We start from the raw sequence: 27,950 nt of genomic DNA on the forward strand, positions 1-27,950 counted from the left end.
AAGCACAACCATCAATAAGGTTTCTTGTCACTTTCTTATTTGTATACTCTTATAACCACTGTTTACTAGAATGTGTTGAGTTAGTCTTTATTACATTAATGACATTTCAGTACAGAGGCTTTGAGGTATTGTAAATAGACTGTGGCTAGACTAAAGGTACTGCTTGGCAAGAGTTCTGAGTAGCTTAGCTTTCCTGCTTTGTTCTGTGTGTTGGAGAAGTTCTGATGTGTTGAAAATGTTCAGTTCAGGTTGACTGATGGCTTGTATCTGCATAAAAAATTCAAACATTGACACCCTTTGAATGAGTAATGCCAGGAACAGACAATTAAGTTGAAACTACCCAAATCCACCACTGGGAAGGATACAGGATTTTAGAGAAGGGGGTGATATGGCCCGGTCAAAGGTGGTCATCTGTAGGGGGTTTTGGGGGCATCCTCCCCTGGAAAATGCTTAAAATTGAGGTCCTTGGCAATGGGATTTCAGGAATTCTGAGGCCAAGTCAGAGTGTTATAATATTGTCTCATTTTTTTTTTATTTAGGGGGATTGACTGCACCCCCCTAGATCTGCCCAGCACCACAAGGCAGTGTATCAGCTGGGAACATACAGTGTACATGCAGCCTGTCCCTGGTTATTGGTTTCTTTATAGCCAACCAAATTTCAGGAACAGACCACTGTGTATGAAATGCAGAGATCACTCAGCTTGTTAGACCAATACTCTGCACGTCCAGCAGCTTGCTGAACATGTATACTGGTACATAAAAAACATTTTGGCTCGCTCCTTTAATTCATTCTTCAGGGACTTCAGTACTGTGGAACTCAAGAGAACATTACTATTATAATAAGTTATAACCAATAAAACTCACTGTAAGCAGTTTTTTGCCATTTTGTCCACGTTTTGCATGGGTGACTAAGTTAAATGTTAAGGTCAATAGCCCCGCCAAAAAAAGCAAATGGTAATTGTGAGCTTTGCAGTCAAAAAGGTTTAAAAATTTACCTCGCAGCAGCAAAATTAATAAACAACATAATTTCTGGAAGTCCAGCTAATTGGTACAAGACCAGTTGAGGTTTGTCTAGTTCACTAAAAATTCAAAAAAGGTCTCACTGATAGAGACAACAATAATAATATTGTGATCATCATTGTTCTCATGTTGTTGTGGTTGTTGTACCCCTCCTTTTCGTTTTCCTCCACCAGCACTTCCATTCTCATACCCTTATCTTTATTTAAATAAAACTAAAAAAAAAAAGATTTTACACTCTAAAGCAGCACATTTTCAAGAAGTACAATGCTCATTACATTCATCACTTTTAAAGGATACAGGTTAGATATTCTAACATTGTTATGTCCCAAAAGAAGGAATAGTAGAAGTCCATAGCATCAGAACTGTTGAGTAAAACAATAACTATCTTTAATGCCTCGCATTAACATGATTTGTCCTACCTAATGCACAGTAGAAATGAGGATCTCTGAAAAATTGAAAGTATGCTTATTGAATTTTGCAGATAATTTCATCACCTTGCTAATGAGGCTTGTTGGAGGGCCTTGAAGGCTGTTGTGTAATCTTTAACTTCCATACACTGACAAAGTAAAGCTGCCTGTAGCGACAATAAAATTTAACACTTTAAAAACACATTTAGTTAAAATAATATCATGCCAGACATATTTGAGCATCCTTCTGTATCTTATGGGTGCGATGTGCTGAACAGTTGACAGCATGGCCCCTAGGTCATAACAGGTGTCACAGTTTGTGGCATTTTGGATCAAGTGTATTAAATTAAAATAGCTCAAAATCAATAAGTCTCCTTGGTATGCTCCATACATTTTGTCTAGCCTTCAGCCAAAGTGAAAATTTCATTTACAACAAAAGAAGTAATTTGAAACAAAATTGCTGCTTTGTTGTTTACTAAATAATTCGTACTTCGTTGCATTTACATCAAAGCAGCAATTACTGTAATTAGTTGAATGGGGCAAGGAGAGCACAAAACAACCAGATCTCATACAACCTTCTGCAGATGTTGATCTGAGTACAGTGCACAACATTTTTGTCAGTACCTGAATATGAGCTTTCATCGCCGAACAGCAAGTGACCATTTTTCTGTAAACCTGACAAAACAAGGTGAATAATGAATTTTCTTTAGACCTTGATACAAATTGTGGTGAAACATGAGATTCCTTGTTAGCTACAGCCAACCATTATTCAATTATAGGAAAAATTGTCACATTCGCATGTCCTGAGTGTGGCATGTGAAGCCTCATGCTAATCTGACCAACATTCAAATAAATACTTGGATTGAAACTTGTGCTCAAGTTTGATCAGTGTACCTCATATCATTCAAAGAGTGAAAATTTAAAAAAGTCAAATGTCCTATGATAAACCCTTGGCTTGCTTTGTTGACTGTATCACCTTCTGGACTATGCAATTCAACATTCATGTTTTAGAGTATCTACCTGATCATCCCAGACAGTTGATGGGACTGGTGAATTGAAGAAAAACGATGAGATAGCACCAGCTTCTAGGTAGCACCGCATCGCTGATGAATAATTACCAGAATCTAGAGAATATAAAAAACAAGAGGGGCGTAAGTGTGGCTGCAATGTCTTCTTTGTGCTCATGAGCCACGTTTACTGAATTTACAGAGGCAATCTCCATGGGATTGTTAACCTCTAAATAACAAGTCATGCAAAATACTATGTAGTACTGCATGACCAGCCAATGAAAGACCACAACTTGAAAACTTTACTAAGAACTACTGTCTTATTGAGGTATCCCACAACATGCATGTTATTTTGTGACATGAAATGAATTTCTACAAAGTAGAGGAAACTGCATTTGCAACATCTTGACACAGAAGTATGGAAAAAGGCAGTTTTCAAAATATGACAGTGTACATTACTCAAAGACCTAATTATTTTTAATGGACGGTCCTGATTCTGAATTAACACAATGTTGGAAGGAATGAAGTTATTGTAATTAGTGTTTAGCAAATCACTTACCTAAATAAATATCTCCTAGAGTTTGAAGCCAAGAAACATTTTGATGCTGTACTGAGAGGGCATGGTGGACAACACCAGACAGTGCCAAGCCAATGTGATCAAAATTTACATTACCAGGGCTATTAATTAAAACAAACCAACCTTAAAACCTCTGTGATACATAAAACAAACAAATGTGCCATACAATAGAAACCTTTTTAGAAAATAATTATTATTGTAAATATAAACAGCCCCCAATTTTTTGCGCTCACAGTTTTTTGTCGCTCTCAACAGGCATATGGGATTTGACCTGAAAAACTCCATAATCATGGTGACATTGCCCTTTAACAGAGATCTACGTTGCAGTGTCTAAGAGTGACTTTCCCATGGATGTTAATTATATTACTTGCAAGTAACAACATGTGAATTACTGTAGAGACACAGTAACAATGGGGAACTATAGAATTAAGTCTTTTTGCTTGCAATTTTTAATAACTACTCCTTTTTGCTGCTCAACATTTTGATGGTAGAGAAAACAAGTTATTGTTAAATAAATCCAGCAGCATACTTTGTGATTGCAGTAGGCCAGAGATGACTGTGTGAGCTTGATATTTCTCTTTGACTATTTGCCTCATCAACCTTGAAATAAAGAAAATATTACTGCAAGATTAAACATGAGGACAGCACTTGATAGTAACCCACTACACAGTAGTGATGAAACTGATCACATTATGACTCAAAAGCAAATTAAAGGACAAACAACTTGAATGATAACTGTTTAAATGCTGTACTAATAATAACCATTTCAAGTGAGGAGTATGTTAGACAGCCACTAGCACACTTTCTCCAAGTTTTATTGCTTTTTCTATGTCAAGTTTTCCATGTATTTGGCGACTTTTCATCATATCTGAGCAAACGCAATTTTCAAAGGAAAGTGGTCAATATTATATGTCTACACTATGCTGTGTCCACAATAATTACAATATTATAATTATTCTTTTTTATTGATGCCTACCTTGCCAGAGGCATTACGCAGTCGTACTAAACATGATATCAACACAGTGAGTACAGTCTCTTCCTACAAGAAGAAAAGATGACTGAATGATGATGATACTGACTTTTTTTAGGTCCACTTCTGAAATGGAGAGTGAGGGCATTACAAAGATTTACCTTTACTCTTCGAACAAAATGAATGAGGTTTGTCCTGCAAGATAACAAGCAATTCTATAAATAAGCAAATCAATTCCAACTTAAGTAAGAAACAGCTATGCATCATATAATTTTATTGAGTGGTTTCTTTAAAAAATGATTGTAAAAATATAACAAAAGAAAAAAAATATGCTTGAAGGCTTGAAGCCCAATCAGCTTGAAGGCTGGTATGCAGAGAGCCCTGCATCTAAAAAAAGTTAAAACAAAGCACTGATTGCATTTACAGCTAATAAGGAGTGTAACATACAAAGATCTTACAGTTTCAGTCCTTCAGATTGGGAAGCTATGCCTGCTTGACTTCCATCAGCAGATCTCTTCTGTTGTCCCATGTTGTTATTACTGAATATCTTCAGAACTGAAATAAAAAGGAAAGTTGGGAATGGCAAATCAAGACAAAACAAAATGAAGTTACAGTAAATGCAGATTCCAAACAATCCACCATTATGACTGGAATATAATAAATGCAATGACACTTTTTTTAATGTAAACTAGGTAACTGGACAATGGATCTCAACATAAAAATTAATACATCTTGACCAGAGCAATCCTGTGTAAAACAACAAATAATGTAAAACGCCCGAGTCCTGGGGTTCTTTACATTTGTACCATAAACCTAAGCAAGACAGTGCATTCCTCAAATTTCCATTTGAGTTTTCTGACACTAAAGCACATACATTACTGGATTGATAAAGAGATTCATAAGAAGGTATTTCAATGGATGCAAAACTTGCTGTAACTCCGAGATGTCTCGATGAAAATATCCTGTACATTGTACAAAATTCATGTACTTACTGCCATCCCAAAGACTTCTGGCTGGCTTCCTCCATCCCTGAGGTTTTGACAGAAAGTAGCACGTGGATGCCAGTAAGCTACACAGCTAAAAATTTAAAAAGGATAAGTCAAGCTCCATAAAGAAAATATTGCCATGTCCTACTGTGTTAAAAGACTTCATTGATCAAAAGGGATTACAGAATGATATATACATGCTCTGGAATAAAAGACAGGTAATATACAAACAACTTGATTATAAAGATCTTAAAATGGAAGGATTCAACTCCATGACCTCCCAGATACTGGTTGGAGACTCTAACCACTGAGCTACTAAGAGATATTTGGTGAGCTGGGCCATTATAATAACTAGGTTCACATGCGAAAACTCTTCATGCAACAATATTGCAAGGCAAGTTGAATTTAAGCAAGGTTTGCAACATGTTGTTAATGTAATTTGTCATATTTGCTTCTGCACTGTTTGGATGCAAGAAAATGATGCACCTATCACTTTTTAGTATATTATATAAGGAATTGTTCATCTACTCCAACATGCTAATCAGCAGATTATCTTACAGATCTGTGATCCAGTGACTGTGCATTCTCATCAACTCTTATTTCTGACAGAAACTCCCACTCCTTTCCATTTAATAGAAAGGCATTGACTTGTTCTTCCACATGAATCTCTGCAGCACCTGGAAACAATTCAACATGTTAGTAGAATACAGTGCATCAAATCAACTATGTTTTATGTAACACTTAGCTATTTTTTGACAAAGGCAAATTAACTGCCTGTATGATACTGAGCTATTGTTTCAAGCATTAGCCCTTCCTAGGGTACTTTGTTCAGGTGAAGATCTACATGTAATCCTAAAAAAATCAGCCTTATAGACTCCCTGTGGTGGTAGAAGCACCTATATCAACTTCAACTGGATATATAGCTAAGTGTTTCAATTACCTGCTGACCTGACAGACAAAAGTTCTTTAGAAACAAATAACATTGTTTATGTTTGGCATGCTATTGACAAATTGACTGAACTGTAGATTATGAGAACCAACCAGATATGGAAAAATGGCCTATTAGTGAGTAATGTGAACCTTGCTCAGTACCTGGAGCAGTTTGCCAAATGTAAGACTTGACTCGTTTTGCTATCTCTTCCGCCCGGCTGCAAAGAAAAGAAAATGAACAGCCTCAAAATATGGAACCCATGAGGTGTCAAAAAGCTTGTAACAAAAAAAAAAAAGCTTTTGCTGTGGTTAAACAGTCCAATTCGTGCAGTTCTGGCAGTGAACTGTGCCTCATGTAGGGTTTTTCAAAGTTTACAACTGTGCTTGACCTTTTCACTCTTTTGCCCTCTGTAGCTAAAGTGATGTGCTGTTCTCCGGGTAGGAGTGTTTTGCACATCTAAAAAAAAAAAAAAACAGACTGAACAGGTAAGAACTCGTATTTTATCAATTATTTCTTAGATACTTGTACCTCTTGCTAGGTGACTCCTGAGAAATGTCTAGCACAAGGAGTTCTTGTTGAATTGCAGCCTTCACTCTCTCTAATGGACTGCTTGCAGCACCCCTTCCTGCAACAGTGTTCACCATCCCAAGGGCATAAGAGAGAAGCTGAGATGCCTTCTCATACTCCTAAATAAAGAAACATGATTGGTCAATTTTTTGACGTAACTTTGGATTGTTCCCACTGCTGATGGACCCTCTGACAATAGTTCCTATTCTATGTAGAAAGGCTTCCTATTAAAAGGTTCCTACTGTAGAAAATAGTTCCTGCTGTAGTTAACACCCCTGTAAAAAGTTCTCCTGATGACAAATGCCCCTGTAGATGTTGCATCAGTGGGCAACTGAAACTCATATATGTAATCCAGTTTTGTAACCATTTCAGTTTATAAGGACAAAATTAACTGCCATTGAAGGAAATTAAGAGGCACTGACAAACAGCATGTCAGATCTATAAACCTTGATGAACCTCGAATTGATTACCCAACTAGAGGTAGTTTCCCTTACAGACAGGCCCTTATCTTTAGATACAGGCAATACCCACTTTTAATAGTTTTGAATTCACAAAACATCACACCTGTCCAGTGAAAAGCACCAACTCCACCTTAACCTCCATCTGTCCACTCCTCCTCCTTTCCCATTCCCTCCTCTGCTTCCCTCCCCTCCTCTGCTTCCCTCCCCTCCTCTGCTTCCCTCCCCTCCCTCTCCTGCCCCTCTCCCTCCACCCCCCCACCCCTCCTCAGCACCATGGTGTTAGGACACCAGGGCTGGGTTGTTCAAAGTACGATTAAGCTAATCCAGGATTAACGTAAATTTTTATTTCAATTTTGTAACTTTTCAGTGAAGTTTTCTGTTGCAATTTTTTGTCCTTCAATTTTGGCTTTGACCAATGTCATACTCCAGGAAACACGGACAGTGAAAACACTTTTATTTAAAAGAAATAAGAACTTTGATTAACTTTTAATCCTGGATTAGCGTTAATCGGCTTTTGAACAACCAGGAGCAGTCGTGTAAAGAACCCCAACATTTGAGTCAAAATGAAGGCTGGAGTACTCAATCAGAATTACCTGAAGAGCTGAACAGTGTAAGGCTTTGGAAAACAAAATATGGAGTATGTCCTGTTGTTGAAGGTTCTTTATCTCCTCAAGGTGGCTCTTATATAGTAAACACACATATTCCTTCAAGAAAAATAAAACAACATGAATTTAAATAAGCGAAAAATGGGAAATTGGTACTAACCATGATCTGGGGATTGGTGTCTAATAATATCAAGTAGAAAGTTAATCATTGCTTTTGTAGGTTCCATTATTTTGTAACAAGAAAACTACATGTACTGTATGGGCTTCATACATGATCATGCAACATTTTAAAAGGTGCCTTTAAGAGGTACAGTAACATGGGCATGGCTCAAATTTCCTCACTCAAATGGGATGCCAGTTCTAAAATAGGATATCAAATAGTTTTTTCCTGACTTACTATCCTGAAAGGTAGGGAGAAATATTTACAGTAGGAAACACATGAATGAGTTCTAACAAACTACAAATTTTTCCCCTACAGGATATGATCGCCACCCTGTCAGTTTGATAAAAAGTTCTCCTCAATAGCCTCAAACATGGGTGACGAGTGATTTACGTGACATCCTCAAGGACTGTATGATTAATTAGCTTAGAAAGTTGCAGGTGACATATGGGAAGCTTGTACGCTAATTAGGGAACTATCATGTTGGGACCTCAGCAGTGCCAGTTTGTACATGTAACGTCTAGACTATAGAGAACTAATTTCTAGACTTCAGACCCTTATTACTACTCATGCTGAATCAGATGGGGTATTCCATGACAGCATTTTTATGTGGTTGCTACATGTACAATGGTTCAGCTGAACTCATTATTTTTCACTGTAGGGTGGAGGGAGGCCTTCAGGATAACCTCCTTTACATTACATCTCAAGTCACACTACCTCTGAATGCCTTCTCCCTTTCTCAAGTTGATGAAGCTCTTCCACTAGTGTACTGATGGTACCAGGGTCAACTGTGTGTCGTAGTTTATTAAAAAGCTGACCTTTCTTCAACTCAGTGCTCTCTTGTCCTGTCGAGGCTGGGAGACAATGTGCCAATAATTTAATGCCAACAACAAAAGTTCATCAAGGATTAAGGATTTTATTAAGATCTGCAAAGATCCTAATGCTGATCTTTAAAGGTCTTGATGGATCTTTAAAAGATAACCACCAGGGAAACACAGGCTTTTAGCCCGTGTTATCCACACATTACCTCCTGGTTTTAATCACCAAATAGAAGATGGTGTTCCATGGGAAAACCATCTTCTATTTACAATTGGTTTTGAATACAGCATGCCAAAGCAAAAACATTTTGATCCGAGAGGGGAAGTCAAGTGATTAGCCACGTGCATGAATGAAATGAAAGCATTGCCAACATTCCAAAAGCTCATTTAATACTTTTTATCCACATAAAGATAAAAGGGAGCTTTTTTTGTAAGTTTTCTCCATGACTAAGAAAACAAAACAAATTTAATCAACAGCTGCTGCCATTTCTCTATGATTTCCTGCCATGCATCTATAAAAATATTATGCATGCACAGCTCCAGTTTACAAGGTATACAACCACAGCTACATTGTAATGAAGTTTACATTACCTTCTAGTCTACATTAAGCACACATTACTTTTTCTAGCATGAATTACCTTCAGTGGTATATTGTACATTAACAGGAATCCATTGGGACCTGTCTTGTTCAGTCTTAACCAACCCATTTTGAAGGTCATCCATCACTTCTTCCTAAAGATAACATAGATCTTTGTCACAAAAATACTCTCTCGGATGGCTGAATACAATGTGGAGATGTTAACCGAAGGCCTTCCACTTATTTCTTCATGAATACTACCTGAAGTTCATTCAGTAATAAGTCAAACGATAATTGAACCTGTGTACTTAAAGTAAATTATGTAACAGGAGATTCTCAAAAGAAATCTGATGTTTCTCTGTTGACTTCCAAAAATATTAAAACTGGCTTCTCTTTGAAATAGGCCATTTCCGAGTTGCCATTTGCCTCTGTGTCAAAATGAGTGTTTGAGCCAAACCATTGTTATGAAAATACATTTTGTGCAAGTTCATTTTCATAAGAAAGGTATGGCATATGCAGACTCATTTCGAAACAGAGGGAGAAGGCAACTTGGAAATGGTCTATTATTATCAGATCTCAGATCTAAAATACCTCTTCATTCAAGAATATTTTAGCAGGAGAGTTCTTGGCAATTTCCCATCCATCCACCAGTTCAGAAGTACAGCAGATCAACCTGTATCAGTAACAAAATAAAAACCAAAACATTCACCTAAAGTGTTAACTAAAGTAATACATACAATAAACTATAGTACCATTGTGCCAGCCCAGGACAATAAATGGGCAAACATAACATGACGGTGATGGTAGCATAGCTAAGTCTGCATATGAGACAAGTGACCCATCAGGCCAGTGCTTATACCGGTTTCAGCAGCATGAAGCTACTAGGAGTATTCCCTGCCCCCCCCCCCCCCCCCACACTGGATGGGATGCTAGTCCATCACAGGGTTACCCCTTAGCATTAAATTTGCCTCGGGGTGGGGAGAGTCGCTGTGAGAGTAAAGTGTCTTTCCCAAGAACACAACACAATGACCCCAGCCAGGGATTGAACCCAGCCCAGACTGCTCGATCCAGAGTCTAGTCAGTAAACATGAGGATAGGGCACCTCCACACAAAATGACTGTGTACTTACTGGACAAATGACTTCATGACTTTGAATCTGTTGCTCTCCGTTATACCCTGAGAAGGGAAGTCCTCTTCAACTGGTATGGACTGCAAACACAGCTAGATAAGACACAATCATAACAGTTCATTTTTGTTCAGTTCACTTTCATTAATTATCTGCATGATCAGATGAAAAGGTATATTAATTATAATATACCTTTTCTCGGGGGAGAGGGGTACTTTCATGTTAAATTTGCAAAACTCAAAAAGTGGCTCTGAACCTCTTAACACTGTTTTCTCAAATTTTATAGAAAGCTGTCTCTTAACAAGCTAGTCATTATCATATGACACAATATGAGGTTCACTGGGCTAATTTTCAACTGTGAAGCAAGTAACGCAAAAAATGCGAGGGTCTTTTTGACAGGTTATACATACTGTGGCTGTGGTAACCTCTGACAGGAAATGATGGTTACAAGATCACTTAGTATATGATTTCAAAGGCATGTTTTTGATACCGTTGTTTTACTAAATTCGTTACTGACACTAATAAAGGATGGCAGTATTTAACCAGCTACCTTTTTATTGATCCAGGTTGCATTTTCGTCAAAATAAAAATCACAAACCAATTTTCCTGATCTGTCTCTAACTTCTGAAGACAATAGGGTAAATCAAGTAATTTATGTTGCAGTGAATGGTTTAGTCTGAAAACAATCTAGTCACTGATCATGTCATATTTTCCTCACATCAGTAATTGTTTTCAAACCATGGTTCAAGAGATAACTCCTGGCATACAGCTGTGCCCATGACATTTACTTGGCTGTTTGGGTCAAAGAAATACTTACAGAGAAAATCATCTCTAGTTGAGCTTGAGAACAATTCTCCAGCGAGAGCCAAAATCCAGGATTTGCAGGTCGTCCTTCTAGAACATCCCTGATTATATTGCAAACCATTATTTGCCAGTCTAAAGGAATGTTGGTAGCACTTTCTTCATCTTCACTCATTCTCCGACTATGTGTTCTTAGTTCTGAGACTAAATTTTTTCTATATTCCAAAGGAAGCTCAAATGTGATGTTGTCCTCTAAAAGTACCACAATAATATCCTGTGTGATAGTAACAAAAGAAAGATGCTAAACATACATGTAAATCACTATTTCTGTATTTTGGAAATTAAAAATTAGAGTAATGACGTGTTTCTTCTTAGGCATCCATTTGTAATTTAGTGGAAATTTAACTAACAATTTTGGGTAAAGAGAGAACATGTTGATACCATAGGAACTTTGTTAGAACAAAGTGCTGCTATAGGGATCACAATCTCTGACTACAACAATAATAGTTATCCTGAGTGGTGCTTGCAACAATTACATTCAAATGACAAAATAAGATCATTAGATATGGTTGTTTCAACATGATGTTAAACTTGGTAGATTTGTTTGATATGAAGTAAAGATCTCCAAACAACCCTCACTGCTTCTAGACTTAACAGCCTGTTCTTATCACTCCTGTACTTTTGGAGGATTGTGACTTTTTTTTTGGTGAGGGGGGGGGGAGGGGGGAGGGGTGAGTTGATTCTTCTGGGTAGCTCCAAATGTTCTCAGTGGATGTTAAATCTTCTCGACAGAAATTTATGCCAAAACAAACAGGGTAATATAATAATTGTCTCTCTACTAAGGTTCATTAAAAACAAATACCATGTAATTTTGGGACAGCTCATAATTTATATGTTCCTGCCATTGTTTATCAAAGCCAGTTTTTTTTATTACAATAAGGCAGCCCTTTCAGCACTAGGCCGTTACCAGCAGGAACCCACAAGCCAAATACATCTTCATTTGAGATCACTACTTTTGAGTGCTGTGTTAATTGTACTTTTGGAGGGTGCCTACATGCACATTTGGGGGTTGTTTCCTTTGAAACTATTATTAATTATTTCATATTTACATTATATCCAGAGTGTCGGGACTGTTCAAATCTCACAGCTAGGGATGGTTTAGTTGCTGCAAGCGGTGGCGCACTTGTTAGAACAGGGGGAATGCCTGTCAGGCCACAGCATGCCATATAGTAACCACTCAACCTCTGTTCATTGACAGTGTAAAATGATGACTGACAGCACTAGAATGGAAAGGAAAAGGTTCATTACAATGTGACACAACTGAAAAAATGCAATGAAAATGTTGCTCCAGTGCATTTTCTGTATTTCAAAGTGGCTTAAAAAGTAGAAACACAAAACTAATACAAAATACATAAACTTAATTCCCATCTATGAATCACATAAGGTTTCATTGTTCAACAGAATAAACCAAATTCATGTGCAATTGGCCTGCGCATAAATCTGCATGTAAATTTTTACTGGTGCATGTCATGATGTGCATAAATCATGCGTAAAGCACCATGCTACAATCCCTGTGGCCTACGTTTCACCTCCAGACTAACAAAATAATATTCAATAAATATGAATAACCTACATGTTAGTATGTTTTAATAATAAACCCTCAGTGGACACACATTATAAATTAAAAGCAAAAGGGCCCAATAACAAAATTGTGCCATTCTGTGGTTTTTAAACAGTCATACTGTTGCTGTAGTTGTACAGCAGTGGTGCCAAAGACGTGCCAAAATTTGATGTATTACTGTTGCACCACAGTCATTTTCCAAATGTTCTTTGGAATCTGTGAAAATTCTGACTAGTTTCACACCAACAAAATGCACTGTGGTATCCTGGCACAGCATGATAACATGAATGTGAGCAAATACTGGAGCTACCTGATTCTGACTACTACACTAAGTTGTAAGAACATGTCACAACATGTTTTATAACTGCATATTTAAAACCTGGAACATTGGATAATGTTTTTCCTGGGTTTTGACTCTTCTTTTCTACAGAATGTTACTTACTTAATAGTTGGAATTATCAATATTGCGGTTATTTTTAATAAAAACATTCTTCCACTCATGCTTGTTAGTTACATGTATGAGATGAATTATAGCCAAAGACACATCCTAGGGTCTCATTGGCTAATTATCATGTCATATCCAAAGTATGCTCATGGAAAAATTGTTGAAGATCTTGGTTCATGTACAGTGATTAAATCAAATGATTTTCAAGGTCTGGACGGGCTTGGTGCCTACAGTAAAATGCGCGACCAGGGGGAGCACTCCCTGGAGAAGTGCAAATCAGGTGATACTGGGGAGTAGCTACAGTGTACCTTAGAATAAATAATCAAGATCAGGCTTAATCATTGATCAGTTGGCAACAGATGTTTATGACAAACCTGTGCATTCTTGCAACTTTCGAACAATTTCATAGCTTGTTGAAACTTTTCTTGGTAGAAGTAGAGAGTTCCTAAATCAAAGGAAACCTAAAACAGAAGTAAAAGTAGCAGGAAATTAATCACTTTCCCACATAAGAGAGGAAAAAAGAGATCATAGTATTACTGATTAAACAATGCCATTTTATGAGCATGTAATGCATGCAAAGGGACAGTTCTTTGCATGTTTTGTGTGTAGTGATTTTTATAACTTGACAAAACTGTAAAGAGAAAGGAAATTATATTGCTAAAAAATCATATAAGATGATTGATGGCATTGTTACCCCTTTCTGCTAAGAACCACCAACCTATCAATATTTAAACATCTTCAAGGAAGGCTCCCAATGTATATAATTCCTCCATGGATACACCTGGTGGGAGTGGGAGGGGGGGGGGGGGTGTGGAGGGTTGTACTCCCTTATATGGGCTATGTAGGTATGTTCAGCCCCAAATGGTATCCTCTTTTCCAGCCTTTTTGGTCATAAACAGGGTATGGTTGTTCTAGTCTTGAATTGAGTATGTTTTTAAGAAGAAGTTACCTACCCCAGGAATGCACATACCTGAGCAATGATGTCTTCCTTCTTCACAGTAAAAATCTCTTCAGTAGTTGTATCCATTTTTTCAACTACATTGGAGCCATTACAGTCATCAGATCCATTCTTTGCATCACCTTCACTCTTAGCTTTGTCATCATCTGTGATGTCAACATCCACGCTCTGTGCACCCTCTTCACTTGTTGGTCCAACCTCACTTGAAGCCTTTTCTGGCTCTGTTTTATCAGTCTTTTTAGGATTGGATAACAATGAAGGAGCTGTAGGAAGAACCATGTCCTCTGTCACCTGAAGAGCTTGATTAAGAATGTGGATGGCAGTAGAAAGTTGGTCTTCAAGCTGATATAAAACAATTAAAAAAAAAAACAAGTCATGTATGACTGTTTGAAAACTTAAAGGTGATTTATGCTTCTCAAGATGGATTTTATGGTAAATTCACTAAATTGCAACATAGCCCTGCAGTCCTGTAATTCATCTTTGAGGGTGATGGGAGGAGGAGGGGAATTACATGTAACAAGACATTCTATGTTTCATTAGGAAAAGAGGAACATGTTTCACATGAACTTAAATAACTTGTGAGATATTGAAACTTCATGTCCAAAAGCACAGCCTTGTTCAGCATTTTCAGCCTTTCTCTAACTTCTTTTTTCTAAAGCAAAATGACCACATTCCTCCAAAGACTACATGCAGCGATCAAAGATTGGCCTGTCCTGGTTATGCCAATGTTTATCACATGATAATTGTTGTCGAAAACAACTATGGAAGACAGAATCAAAAGTTCTAATGGTTCATGACAAATAAAAGATTTATTTCTCATATCACTGAAATCATTTATGGAACTGACAGTTCACAGCTACTTAGTAGCGAAATCATGATTCTCAAGACAATTTAACTAACCATTTCACACAATTTTCACTGAAAAAATTAGGCCATTCATACATCATGAAAATGCCCTAACAAATTATACACATCTTTAGTTACCAATAAACAGTTTGTTCTAAACTTACCTTTCTTAGAATGTTTTCATTTGCCAAGTTATCAGCTGTCATACTTAAAACAAATTACAAAGATCAAAGTTAATTAAAATTTGGTATCAAGTGTCATTGACGTCTTAATCATACATCTTCATCCGCCACCATCATTGTGATTGTTTTAAATGAGATTGTGTGACTAAAGCCCAGTTCAGATGTCATGCTTCTGCTGTGCAGAACTAAATTACAATTTGGTTTGACTATGGCATGGCAGGAAAACAACTCTAATTGAGACATCATGCAGAGTCGAAACAAATTCAGGATTTACCTATTCCTCATAACAATTCTCCTCCTAACTCCCCGAGGGAACACAATCTCACCAAAACACATTACTATAATTTTTGAATTTTGTTCAGTGCAACAATTGCTGCTGTGCTAGAGTCATGTAGCATGGCAGAGCTTGTCAAACTTAATTGCTTGCTGAACTTAATTGAAAAGTTTGATTCAGACGACAAGCTTCTACCATGCTTTTGTCGAACTTAATTCCTGAATTTAGTTTGGCATGGCAGAAGCACGACATCTGAACTGGGCCTAACAGTTCATAAGTTATTCCATGAGTGTCACAAATGTACAACAAGGAGTTCCTATAACAGTTGTTACTCTTCTCTCCTTCTCCTTTCATCTCCACGCTCCCTCCCCCTGTACCCTGTATTTATGCCTGCTACAGACTGAAACTATGAAAAGTGCTATACTACAGCCATTGAAGATAAAATTTGGTTTCAGGATTCTACAGCTCTTAACTAACAGAGTGCCTATAATAACATATTCTTTACAATAACTCACCCATTGTTCACAGATTTGCCAACATTTGGCAGAAAATGTTGAGACAGAGTCCTAACCACCCTGAATTGAATACAACACAAGTCAGTAAGCAAAGAAGGAGCAAACTTATTTTCACAATTAATTACAAACTATGAACACCAGCCTTGACTCTAGGATGTCTAGCTTAGAATTGCTGGAATCACTAGGGGGGGGGGGGGGGAGCTCCCTTATATGGGGTATATAAGTATACATGTGCGGCCCCAAAGGGTACGGGTTTTCAGCCATTTTGGTCATAAATAGGGTATCAATTTTGGCCAGTTTGGTTAGCAATAGGGCATGGATTTTGCACTCTAGTCTTGAATTGAGTAATGTTTTTAAGAGGAAGCTACTTTTTCATCATTATCGATAAGACCATCAATGAAAGCCCTTCACAAATTATGTTTACGGCAATTTCACATTGGTCTGAACTAAGAAACTAATAAATTTATTACCATATGACAGGTCTGAAACAGGGTGTTAATTTAAGGGTCAGGTCATAAATAGGGTATCAAATATAACTATGGTAAGGAAAAACGCTGATTTTGGTCATAAACAGGGTAAGGCAAGGCTCAAAGGGTTTCTTCAAGTAGGGAGAATCCACTGAGTGACATGAGCACAGGCAAAGGGTTTCGACTATGCGCCTGCACTCACCTCGCTCAGCGGCTTTCTATAGTGAAGGTTTCGAACCTCTACAGAGGAGAGACCAAGCTTAGTGCTTACAGCTAATGACAAACATTTCCTACCATCTGTAGTAAATTATAAGTGTCATCGCAGTTTTTTGGTCTAGACTGCTTATATCTGTATCACTGTTAATTGCCTAAAAAAAACAACACATCGAAAATCAACACTAATCAAGATAACTTGGAAGAGGCACACAATCTGACCCAAAAAACACATTTTTTTATCAAAAATTATTTTCCTTACAGTAGTTAAAAACAAATAAACAACTACTGTAACAGTGTTTCATAATATCTGGTAACCACCCAAGATCAGTGTGTCTTGCTAATATCATCATTACTGCATGGTTCTGCACAACCTGATATCGGGACTCCTTGTAGGACTTGACTGTAGTACGTGAATCAAATTTTTCTATGATTGGCAACAATTTTGGCTGCACTTACGTAATCTGTGATATATTAGAATAAAATTGAGATCAATTGAAACAAGATATTATTATTGTTTCAAGAGTTGCTCAAATTTTGTACTTTGAACGTTTCAACTCACCCCATCTAATGCTGCAGCTGTCTTTATCAATTCTCCCAGCAAAATGTTCTGCCATTGAAGAGACAGACTGAAAAACAAAAGACTTGCCATTTACAATCAGAAAAAGTTAACCTGACAACTAACGAAAAATAGGCATCAAAAATAAGAAAACCCAACACTATTGCTCCCAGACATCAGTTAAAATGGCTTTTTTTTTAGGCCATTGCATGCACTGTTGGTTTCATTCACAGATTCCAAAAATGTGATCATGTGATGATGCATTTCATTATCGTGTGAGGAGACTGAGTGAATCTCTGCTGTCGGGGAAGTTGCTTCACAGGTTGTTGGCAAGTTTGTTGAGTTTCGCACTTTCTAGCAAGACACAACATACAAGATACAGTATGTCATAAGAGAAGAGTTCAACAGTTACAAAATCCATCGCAAGGATAAAATTTGCCTCCAACTTGATACTTTTGAGGAATTTGCAGTGTTCAGCTATGCTGCAAACTGTAACCATCTGTGCCAATAGATGTTTTTCATCACTTGATCACTTTTTTGAATCTGCAGCTAAAACCAATTGTCCATGAAACAGCCTGAAAAAAAAAAGCGCTCCAACAGACATCTGAGATCAATAGTAACAGTTCTGTACTTCTCTTCTAACACTTCCAGGTTCCATTGCAGCTGTGCAGCAGCCCTTAAGGCTAAGTGGCAAAGGTGTCGTGCTCTTTTGCTCTCGGTTGAGGGAGTTTCAGAAGCAACACCCTTGGTAGATAGAACAAAGCTCCTTTTAATGTTTAATAAAACTGCCATTTTCCTTATCTGCTTACATGTACTTAGGTTGAGACTAACATTACTGTGCCCATGTGCCTAGACTTTTTTAAGCCCTAGGATTTCAAATTTCAAGGGTGACACTTTTCAGTTCTGTATTCAGTGATGATGGGAAACAATTTGCAACAGAAAATGTTTTGCAGCAAAATTTCATGCCTGATTTGGTTTACCCTATATCATTTTCTAGTCCACAATCTCATACATGTATCTGTCCGAAACTACATTTCATATACACATGTACTTTACAATACAGTTTGAGATGGATACAGGATGGTAAGCAACCAGTGCAAACCGAAAAGCGGGTCATGAACGAAGAATTCCTCAACTTGTTTAGAATCAGGAATGGAAAAAAAAAACCAACTGTATAAAGTGAATTTTGATTGCCAGGGCTGAATATGTTAAAATTTTGGAAACAGTTTTCTCTAACATGGTAACATTAAAGTACAGTAAATAGGTCTTATCATGAACCTGAGGCTTGTATTTGTTTAGTAGACTTGATTAACTGGACCATGACAATATGCAACAAATGCCCAACAAATTTAGTTTCTTAAATATTCATAATTTATAGTATGTCTGAACTTCACAAAACAAATTTTTTTTTTTTTCATATTTGAGGACATGGGATCGTGTGTACTAAAGGCATCTGTATCAGTGTCAATCAATATCTTTGATTGACCTTTGACCAATACTTGATTGATATCTTGATCACCACTTGATCAGCATCTCTATTGGCGGAGTGTTGACCAACTCATATGTATTGATCAATACTCAATGAGGTGTCTGTGAAAAATTAGTCGACTCTCAACCAACGTTCGACTGAGATGTTGATCAAGTGTCATTCGAGTGTCAACTGACGTGTTCATCAAGTATTGATCAAGTGTAGATCAAGGGTCAGTGAGGGTCAATCGAGGGTGTCGATCAAAGGTATCAATCAACACTCGACGGTGTATGCATTTAGTATACATGATCTGATCTTTGCTACTGAAAAATTTATCTTTTAATGCAAGTTGACCAACTTTATCTGCAGTTCATGATTATAACACTGAAGACAGTGAAAATATCAAGGATGACCCAGAGCAGTGACTAGTCAAAGTGCTTACCACATTGATGTTGAATAACCCTGAATGTTCCAGGAACTGAACAGTAAGTTGGGTGGCTGAAGGTTCTGCAAGTATAACAAGCACATATCACTATATTTATGACCTACAAAAGGCTGCCCTAATTTCCAAGAAACATATCATGGCATTAAATTTTTTATACCCCCACCCCGTATGAAGGGGTAACCTCTGGCACAGGGCCTGTCGGAATATTTATTTTCAAAGACACTGACAAAATGTAGTACCCTGCGGATGCAAACTTTAAAGGTGCGGACAAGAATAATACTAGGGTGTCGGAATCTGTCTCCCATTCCGTACAGAGGCGGGGCCCGGTATAAAAAATGGAATGTCCTTTTGACAGGTCGATTGGCAGTGGTGGCTGATAGATTTTCCGCTATAGTAGCAATGTTAAAAAAAAATACTAAACATAATATTAACCTGCAGATACATCTTCCAGATGTTTCTTCAATGAATCTCCAGTTGTATCAAACAAGAAGTCGAACCAAGACACAGTAGTTTTATGCAATAGTTTCGCGTCGATGGTCTGCGCCATTTTGTTTTCGCCCGCGCGAGTCACAGCGATCCTGGCCAGCAGCTTGTTTAGCAAACGGCGATGTATTTGTATACTACCATCACCAATATAATCGACGGTTTTGATGACGTCACTCTTCCCACACTTCTTTGAGAAAAACACACTCGCTCGCCATTCGGCCATCTTTGCTTTGCTGACAGTCGAAGACGCAGTGAAATCAATCCTGGCCATCCTGGGCCATCCTTTATAGTTTTCTGTTATATTTCTGACAACTCAAAATGACTTCAGGAACTCCGTACATTGGTACCAAAATAAGCCTAATTTCTAAGTCAGAAATTAGGTACGAGGGTGTCTTGTACTCCATAGACACCAAGGAAGCTGTTGTGACGTTGGCGGACGGTTAGTCATTTTCGGCGATATATTTTTTGTAAATGAGCAAGGTGATTCGCAGAATCTATTTCTAACTGTGGTCTCATCATCCTTCTTTGCAGTCAGATCATTTGGGACGGAAGACCGGGAAGCTCCGAAAAAGGTTCCTCCGAGAGAGGAAGTGTACGAGTACATTGTTTTTCGGGGGCACGACATAAAGGACTTGCATGTTTGCGAACCTCCTAAGCCAAAGCAACAGGAACCTCAGCCGTCGCAGCTACATCCGGACCCAGCCATTGTGCAGGTATACCGTATTCCTTTATGGAACTGTTGTACTGGAGTTTGCGTTGTATAAGCTTAATACAACATTGTTTATTATTCGATTCGCACAATTTCCGTTTGGAAGACAACGAATCAGCTGACATTAAATCTTGTTTAAATTATTATTTCTTATGCAAGACACTGCTGTAGCAACCTTTATTGTATGTATGTGTGAACTACAATGAATGTTGTATGCTCGATAAAACCCATATAAGATAAACGTAACCGTATTTTATTTCGAGTCATGACAGCCAAAACTTCTAAATGTGTGATGATGACACCGTATTCTGAAAGTGAAATAGTTGCTAGTGGCCCAAAAGGCATAAAATTGCCTCGGAATTTTGCTTCTATAGTATATATTCATTACTAACCTGACGGGCTAGCCACAGTCACAGATAGTGTATTTTGCTTTGGCAAAATTGACTTGTCATCCATCCTGGAGCAGAAATATTATTTTGTTCTGAATGATGTGTGTCGGCAAAGAATGCCTCTGCACATACAAGATCCGCTTGAATTCTGCCAAGTTAATTCTTTGAATTGGACAGGTGAATATATGACTTGTTTCAACCTAGTTGGTGGAACTTAAAAAAGCCATAGTTTTGGCTGAAAAGTACTGTCATTCACAAGTATGGCCACCTGGTCCTCCCCCACTTTTTTGGAACAATCTGGATTAGCAAATATAAGAAGAACTGGAGAAGTGTTTTTTTAATTAAAATGTACAGGCAGCCAATTTACAAATTGTTATTTTGTTGTTGACACTTTGTTTTTACCAGTCTGGTAGTTCAAGGCATCCTGGTGGATATTCTCCTTTTCACCCTCCTATGCCATATGCTCCTCACACAATGAACTATGGTCCATTTGGTGGACCGTACGGTGGCTATGCACCTGGAGGTCGACACACACAGATGCCAGGTTCTATGCAGCCACATCCAGGTATGATACCACCAGGGCCTATGATGCCGCCACGGATACCAACACCACCTCTAGTACAACCCATGCCGGTAGCTCGGAGTCATACGCCATCTCCTGAAACTGTATTACCTGAACCACCCGGCTCCAGTAACCATGAAGTTAAAAGTGATGACACTAAAGATAAAAATACAGCTCAACAAGGAACTCAAACTGTACAGACAAAAAGGAGACCCTCGTCCCGAACATCATCTAGAAGAAGCTCTGAGGACAAGACTGAGGCTGTAGTACAAGAAAAGAAGAAACAAGAGACGAAGGATAAAGAAAACACCAATAAGGAATCAAGTGGAACAAATCAGTCGGCTGAACCCCAGAGACAAAGACAAGGTATAGTATGAAAGAAAGTAATTAATTTGAAAGAGTTCCATTGTGCTAAAAATGTGATTTGGTAGATTGATAAATTGGTACATTCATAACTAAAGGGGAGCAATGAAACTATGATGTCCATGGAAGAGTGAAAAAATTACAGTCAACTCTCTTATAAGCGACAACCCTTGGTGCAAGACTAAGTGGTTGCTTACGGTAGGTGGTCCATTATGGGAAAAAATCAACAAATTAAGCCCAGTGCTGGATTGACTGATCAATTACATAGAGATATTACGTTATCAGCTGAAATTAGGTAAATAGAAACTAAGTTTGATTTTTTTTTCGATTCTCCGACTGAAACTTTGTGTGAAACTTTGTTTTACCCAAGATCTAATTATAGACATCTTTGCTTGTAAACAGCTATTATCTGTCATCACTCCAGTTAGTGTTAAACTGAACTTTTGTCACTTCTGAGTAAAGATTTTGTAACAATCATACAGTACATGAACATGTTGGGTGGTCGCTTACCGGAAACAGAAAACAAAAGAGTATGTCAAACTTCTGGCCTATGTTGCAGGCACTTAAGAAATTTAAGTAGTATTCACTTAAGAGAGAGCTCTTGGAACAGTATATGACTGAGAAACAAAACAGTTATTTACAAAGTGGTCGCTTACAAGGAGTGGTCGCTCTGAGAGAGTTGACTGTAGTAATAATAATCCAATAACCAATAATCATTGTATTATTGGCAGTGGTGCTGTTAAACCTACCATGACTTCACTTTAGATTATCACAAAAAATATAGCTTTTTTGTATTTAAGTAATAGAGGACATTTTTCCATGTTTACATAGCCTCATTGTGACGTGACGTTGATTTGCAGCATTTGAGGTAGTTATGCTAGCTGGAGATGCAATCAAGGGTTTGCAAAATTTTTGAGTGTTAAGATGAGGCTATGTGAACATGGGAAAAAGTCCTCTATTGCTTTTATAAAAGTTCTCAAAAATAAAATAATTCGATACAGTGTAACTGTGTTTATATGCTCTTATCTACAGTACCGGTCAAAGGAATTGCAGCACCTACACGCACGTAAAATGCGTGTAGTCTGCGTGTAGTATTTGTGGACAGTGCGTGGATGGTGCATGTAAGGTGCATGTAATTACACCTGGTAAAATTTACTGATCTGGTAGTTACACGCATTTGCAAGTAATTTTATGCAAATGCGTGTATTTTAATTGGAGCAAGAAACCTTTGTTATTCATACACGCAATTGTGTGTATTTTGGAGAACAAAAAGTCACTACTAACTTGTATTCAAAACACCTGACTTTCGACGTTCACAACAAAAAGTAAGTTGAATAGCCGTCGGACAAGCATTGCTAAATTACTGGACTAGCTCGAGCGCCTATCAAACAAATGCTCTTTCTTAATCTGTAGCAGTCCGCACTTCTGCTTAACATCAAAACTTAATTCTTAAAGATCTCTGAGCTTTCGTTTACGTTAAAACATGTACGACGTACGTCGCAACATAATGTTTACCCATGCAAGAAATGTCATTTTCAATTCCTGTTCCTTCGATAACAATGAAATGGGGATTCAACAGAAACTCGCAGATTGTCTCTTAATGTTAAACAGCAAAGAATCGTAAAGTACACTAATTGGTGTGATTTAAAATTGAAAGCGACATTATGTGTTCATGTTCTGTTATCTCAGTGAATCCTAGCTAGCATTCCTGCTTGTTGAAACTACAACAGAAAAATACTTTCACTGTAAAGCGGTAAGCCGGCTTAAGGAAACTGGTTGATTCTATCGGAAACGTTTGATGACCGGAAGCAAGAAGGCGAAAGACTAAACTGCATCGCAGTGCAGTCCAGTCCAGTAAATGTTACACAGCAAATGTTTTGTTTTCATTGCACGTACTTTTAATATTTCGTTCTCATTACATGCACTTAATGAGTTCCAGTTGAACGACTGTGAGTAATTTTGTAATGTGCGTGTAGTACACACTCTTAATGCGTGTGTAATGCTGCAGTCCCTTTGACTGGTACTGTAAACACCTATTGAGCAATGAGAGCATGCATACTATCTTAAATATTATATAATGATTCATAGCATCTATGTTATTTTCTACAAGGTGGTAATCGTCGTACTCGTGGAAGAAGAGGAGACTCAGGTGCAAGAGGTTCTAAACCACGAACTGGTGGTGATCCAGTCAAATTTGAAGGGGAGTTTGACTTTGAGAGTTCAAATGCCAAGTTTAACAAGGAGGAGATTGAAGAGGAACTTCAACAGAAACTCCATGAAAATCTAAGGATTACAGATGAGGTAAACAACTGCTTGTGTTTTATTTGTACCTGTACGTGTTTTGGAGAAAAATCCACTAAGTGGAAACACAGGAGGCAAATGGAAGCCAAGAGATGGTTTATAATAAGATACCAGCTGCAGATTTACTGTCCATGGTTACTGACATTATAGACATTTAGCCAAATAGACATCATTTGAAGTACCTTCACCTGTGAATAGTTGCTGTATGCATTGTTCAAACTGTTTGCCTGAGTAAGACTCTTTAAGTCTCTCTACAAATTGCTACCACGAGGTGCAAAGTTGACTGGTTGTTCTGTTGCTATGGTAACCTATTTGGCCAAAAAGATTACCATTTTTGATTCACCAGTGTCTGGGCATTTATGTGATACCGATATTGTAGCATCAAGTGATGAACAGTAGTAGTATTCATCTGTCAAGTGTCAAGTTAGAGGCATTGGAAAAGTGCAGGAAGTTGTTGCCATCCACTTTAAGACAATGCAGTTTGGTTACCAGTGACAAAAGGCTGATCCTGAAATGTTAGCCACAGTTTGGCTTTTGCTTGTAGCTCCATTAATGGTATGCTGCTGTTTTTAGGATGAAAGTACAGAAAACAGTACTTCTGGAAATGATATCGTCCATGACTGTCATCCACAGAGTCCTGAAAGTTTTTATGATAGCTCCAAGTCTTTCTTTGACTCTATCTCTTGTGAGGCAAATGATAGAGACAAAAACAGAAGGTAGTTTTTGATTTGTGGAACTCTTTCAAAGGTTTACTAATTGTAGTACATGTGTGACTCCATCAACAGAATTTGCCTTGTCTTTTTATGTGACTAACAAACAGTTATTAGGTTTTTAGCGATAGTAAAGTGGTTTTATACCGAAATGTAGGTTGCAGTATTTTCAGCTTGACTTGTGATATCTTTTGATTTTGTTGTTGTTGTTGTTGTCATTTTGTTTTCATGTTCCTATTAATTTGAAATTCATACTCTATATATTTAATCAATTCAGAAAGGTAATGTTTGCACTCAACATTTGCTTATTAATTTGGGACACTTCAGGAAAATTTACATGCTGTACCCCCAAATACTGTCATTCAACGTGATGATGGAAATGTTACTGCATGGAAAAAAATAATGCAGTATTCAACTTCCTAGTCTTGTGTTGTTGTTGTTGTTGTTGTTGTTGATGATGTTTTTTTTGTAACAAAATAAATTATTTATCTTGTTTCTTGATGCTATATAGAATTCTCGTTGTATTGTTCTTTTCAAGGGCACACCCTTCATGGCAACAAGAACGCAAAGTGAACATTGAGACATTTGGTGTAACTGGTGGTATGCGACGAGGCGGTCGGGGAAGAGGAAGAGGCCGTGGTGGATATAGAGGTGGTCGAGGTGGAAGCAGATATCAAGGACGTGAGGACAGTGGGCGTAGTGGCCGTGGAGGTTGGCGAGGTGGCCGTGGCAGTTCAAGAGGTGGCCGCCAAAAGGCCTGGGTAGATTACCCTATAAATGGTGATGACAGATTACCAAAAAATATACCCAATGGTCCATCAGTGGTAAGTTATTCCCAAGAACCTCTTTAACTCAAGGTTTTGCTTGACAAGGCACTTTTGTTTGTGATCAGAGAGAGAAGATGTGGAGGAGTTGTAGTAAACCATGTCACTCCTTGCATCCTCACACATTGACAAACTAATCCTACACTTAACAAGAATGCAGGAAGTTTAATGGTCACATTTGAACCTAGTTACTACTAAGTTGTGTTCTAGGTTGCACAAGTCTTCTGTCAGTCCTCTTTTACAGCTGTGGTAGTGGAATGTGTGACCAGTGTCTGACCGTGCCTACAGTGCAATTTTTATGGTGCTGTTGAAAGAACATTTTTGTGCTGATGTCAGTTGCATCTAAGCCTGAACATGTCACAAATAAACACGATCTAGATGGGTATCAAATGTTACTCGATTCATCATCAAATTATTCAAAGTTTGGTTAACTGTAGCATCCACTTGTCAAGTCATCAATAAGAACAAAATGTCACCTCAGGTGATCCCTGGATGAAGGAACTCCTATTTGAAGGTTCATCTGTACTTGCTAACCTGTATACAAGTGTGGTCCGAATTTGGACACTCTATTGGGTGTAGAAGTTTCCGTAGAATTCTATGCCTATACGCCTATACCTGCCTTCAATAAACAACGGCCATTCCGAACATCACCTTGCCCTATTTTAACTTTTCCCTGGTTATTTATCCCCTAATGTGCATTTGTGTTGCCATGGCAACCAATGTGTTATTTTTTAACATTTATGTATTCCACATTTTTCCAAAATGAAAAATTGAAACAGGTCCTGGACAATATTCTCCTCTTTTAATATTTTTTCCCCGAGAGTGTTTCGACTAAATGTACCGCTATTATTTGAAATGCTTTAATCTCATATTTTTGTTGATTATCTTTTACCTAAATTTGTTATGTTAAAACTCCAAGTTTTTCTACATTTTTTTCTTTCTATGTTATATCTCTAACATTATTGTGTCTATGTTTATCACCTAAACTAGTTCATTATACTACTCTACTTTCTAAAGCGAATATAAATGCTGCGGCTGAACCTAGAACAACAACAGGATAGATGTACTGGTAAAAACCAAAGAATAACATTACCTCTTTCACGATTTTTAACCATTATACGACTCTACGGCTGTAACAAGTAGAACCGTAGAGGTTATAACTTTAAGCAATATAAAAGAGTAAAATTTAGTGGAATATGAGATAGCTTGCATACAAAGTACTCAAAAGAAAAAAGACCAAACTGGCTATAGCTATGCATTTAGAAAAACAATAAATAAAATAATTATACCAGTGGCTTAGGTAGATCAGATCTACACCCACATATTCAGGATTATATATCTATACTGATCTACGGCTCTACGGCTCTACAGCCTTATGTGTGACTGTTAGCTTTTGAAACTAGGATATACAGTTAATATTGATAATATTAAAGCGTATAGCCGTACAACGTTATGAAAACTTCGACGTACATTTCAGTGTCCAAACTTGAGCCAGGTTGAACCTGATAAAACAGTACCAGCTGTATTCTACTGTGATGGAGACTCAGTGTTAGCATGTGGCAAACCTGAAATGATTGATGATGCATGTGACATTTTTAACCCATACAGAATGTCTTTTTGTCACATGTCCTGACTTACATGTAACCAACAGTTGTTTTGTATTGTTGCTGATTGATAGATATTGTCATCAGTTAGTTGCTTGTTGTGTTTTAGCCAGAATCAACTGCATATTGAAATATCTTTTTTTTTCTTTCAGACAGCAAATGATCAAGCAACAGCCAAGGCATAAAGCTTCTAAACATGGCTTTTAAAAAAGTCCTAGGGCTCTTTTTTGTTTTTTGAAATTATAGAAAAATATGCAAATAACGTTTTTGTGGTCTGACCACGTACAGTAGTGTTACTCATGATTGAACACTATGCATCTTGGGATTAATTCTTTTGTACAGATGAAAACTTGTCAACACTATCGTCAGAGTCAACACTGATGAATTCACTGTGGACTTTACATGGCTCCTTCACAATTTTTGTACAATTATTTCTTAGAAAAGTCTATTTGTTAACCTTTATGACTCCTGGTGTACAAAAAGATCTGTAAAGAGACTTATGGTAACCTATATAGGCAAAAGTTGTATTCATTAGTGCGTGTGCCATATTTTTTTCATTTGGTGTCACTATTAAGGAGTGGAAACAAACGTCAATATTGTTCTCCATTCCATCAGTAATTTAGACCAAAGTGAGAACGAATTTACTGGGTCTTTTATGAAATAAAAGTTTATGTAAAAATATTTATTGAACCAGCGGGATGCATTGGTGCACAAGACATATCATGAGCATTTTCCTGCTCCAATTTCCCCAGTAAAAACAAAATAATCCTGCCAAACACATCCCTAGTTCTGTTGTACACTGAATAAAAAGCCCTAGTTAATAAACACACAAGTCCGATTTGTAGCTCAGGACACTTAATCAAGGGAATATGGTTCACGTATGTTAATTGAAATCTTGTTAATGGAAATCAAAGGCCTGAAACATTAAAATGAATGTTGTTCAACAATAATTGTTGTGGTTTCAGTGTTAAATCTTTGTCTTTTTGTTAATAGTTG

General features: G+C 37.6%; 2 protein-coding genes across 2 annotated transcripts; one reads left to right on the forward strand and one right to left on the reverse strand.

Annotated features, from left to right (window-relative positions):
• Positions 1-71: 71 nt before the first annotated feature.
• On the reverse strand, positions 72-19,763 carry LOC110061458 (integrator complex subunit 8-like). The gene is made up of 31 exons (XM_089298456.1): positions 19,439-19,763; positions 19,004-19,068; positions 17,725-17,837; positions 17,097-17,163; positions 16,616-16,689; positions 15,855-15,914; positions 15,048-15,090; positions 14,050-14,379; positions 13,454-13,540; positions 12,123-12,293; positions 11,030-11,287; positions 10,216-10,307; positions 9,678-9,759; positions 9,148-9,241; positions 8,409-8,545; positions 7,520-7,630; positions 6,427-6,584; positions 6,060-6,115; positions 5,526-5,644; positions 4,974-5,058; positions 4,440-4,536; positions 4,143-4,176; positions 3,988-4,050; positions 3,541-3,611; positions 2,994-3,112; positions 2,448-2,551; positions 2,052-2,102; positions 1,515-1,594; positions 1,318-1,382; positions 865-908; positions 72-267 (listed from the first exon to the last, which is right to left on the reverse strand). The coding sequence occupies exons 1-31, from the start codon at positions 19,761-19,763 to the stop codon at positions 151-153; spliced, it is 3,372 nt and encodes a 1,123-aa protein (XP_089154582.1). The 3' UTR covers positions 72-150.
• On the forward strand, positions 19,677-27,904 carry LOC110061534 (protein LSM14 homolog B-like). Its single transcript, XM_089298463.1, has 7 exons — positions 19,677-19,931; positions 20,024-20,205; positions 20,996-21,518; positions 23,626-23,816; positions 24,390-24,532; positions 25,065-25,350; positions 27,107-27,904. The coding sequence occupies exons 1-7, from the start codon at positions 19,811-19,813 to the stop codon at positions 27,137-27,139; spliced, it is 1,479 nt and encodes a 492-aa protein (XP_089154589.1). The 5' UTR covers positions 19,677-19,810; the 3' UTR covers positions 27,140-27,904.
• Positions 27,905-27,950: the final 46 nt, after the last annotated feature.

The sequence above is a fragment of the Orbicella faveolata genome, unplaced genomic scaffold (assembly GCF_042242905.1).
Source record: "Orbicella faveolata isolate gen_17 unplaced genomic scaffold, um_ofav_v1 contig_3, whole genome shotgun sequence".
NCBI lineage: Eukaryota > Metazoa > Cnidaria > Anthozoa > Scleractinia > Merulinidae > Orbicella > Orbicella faveolata.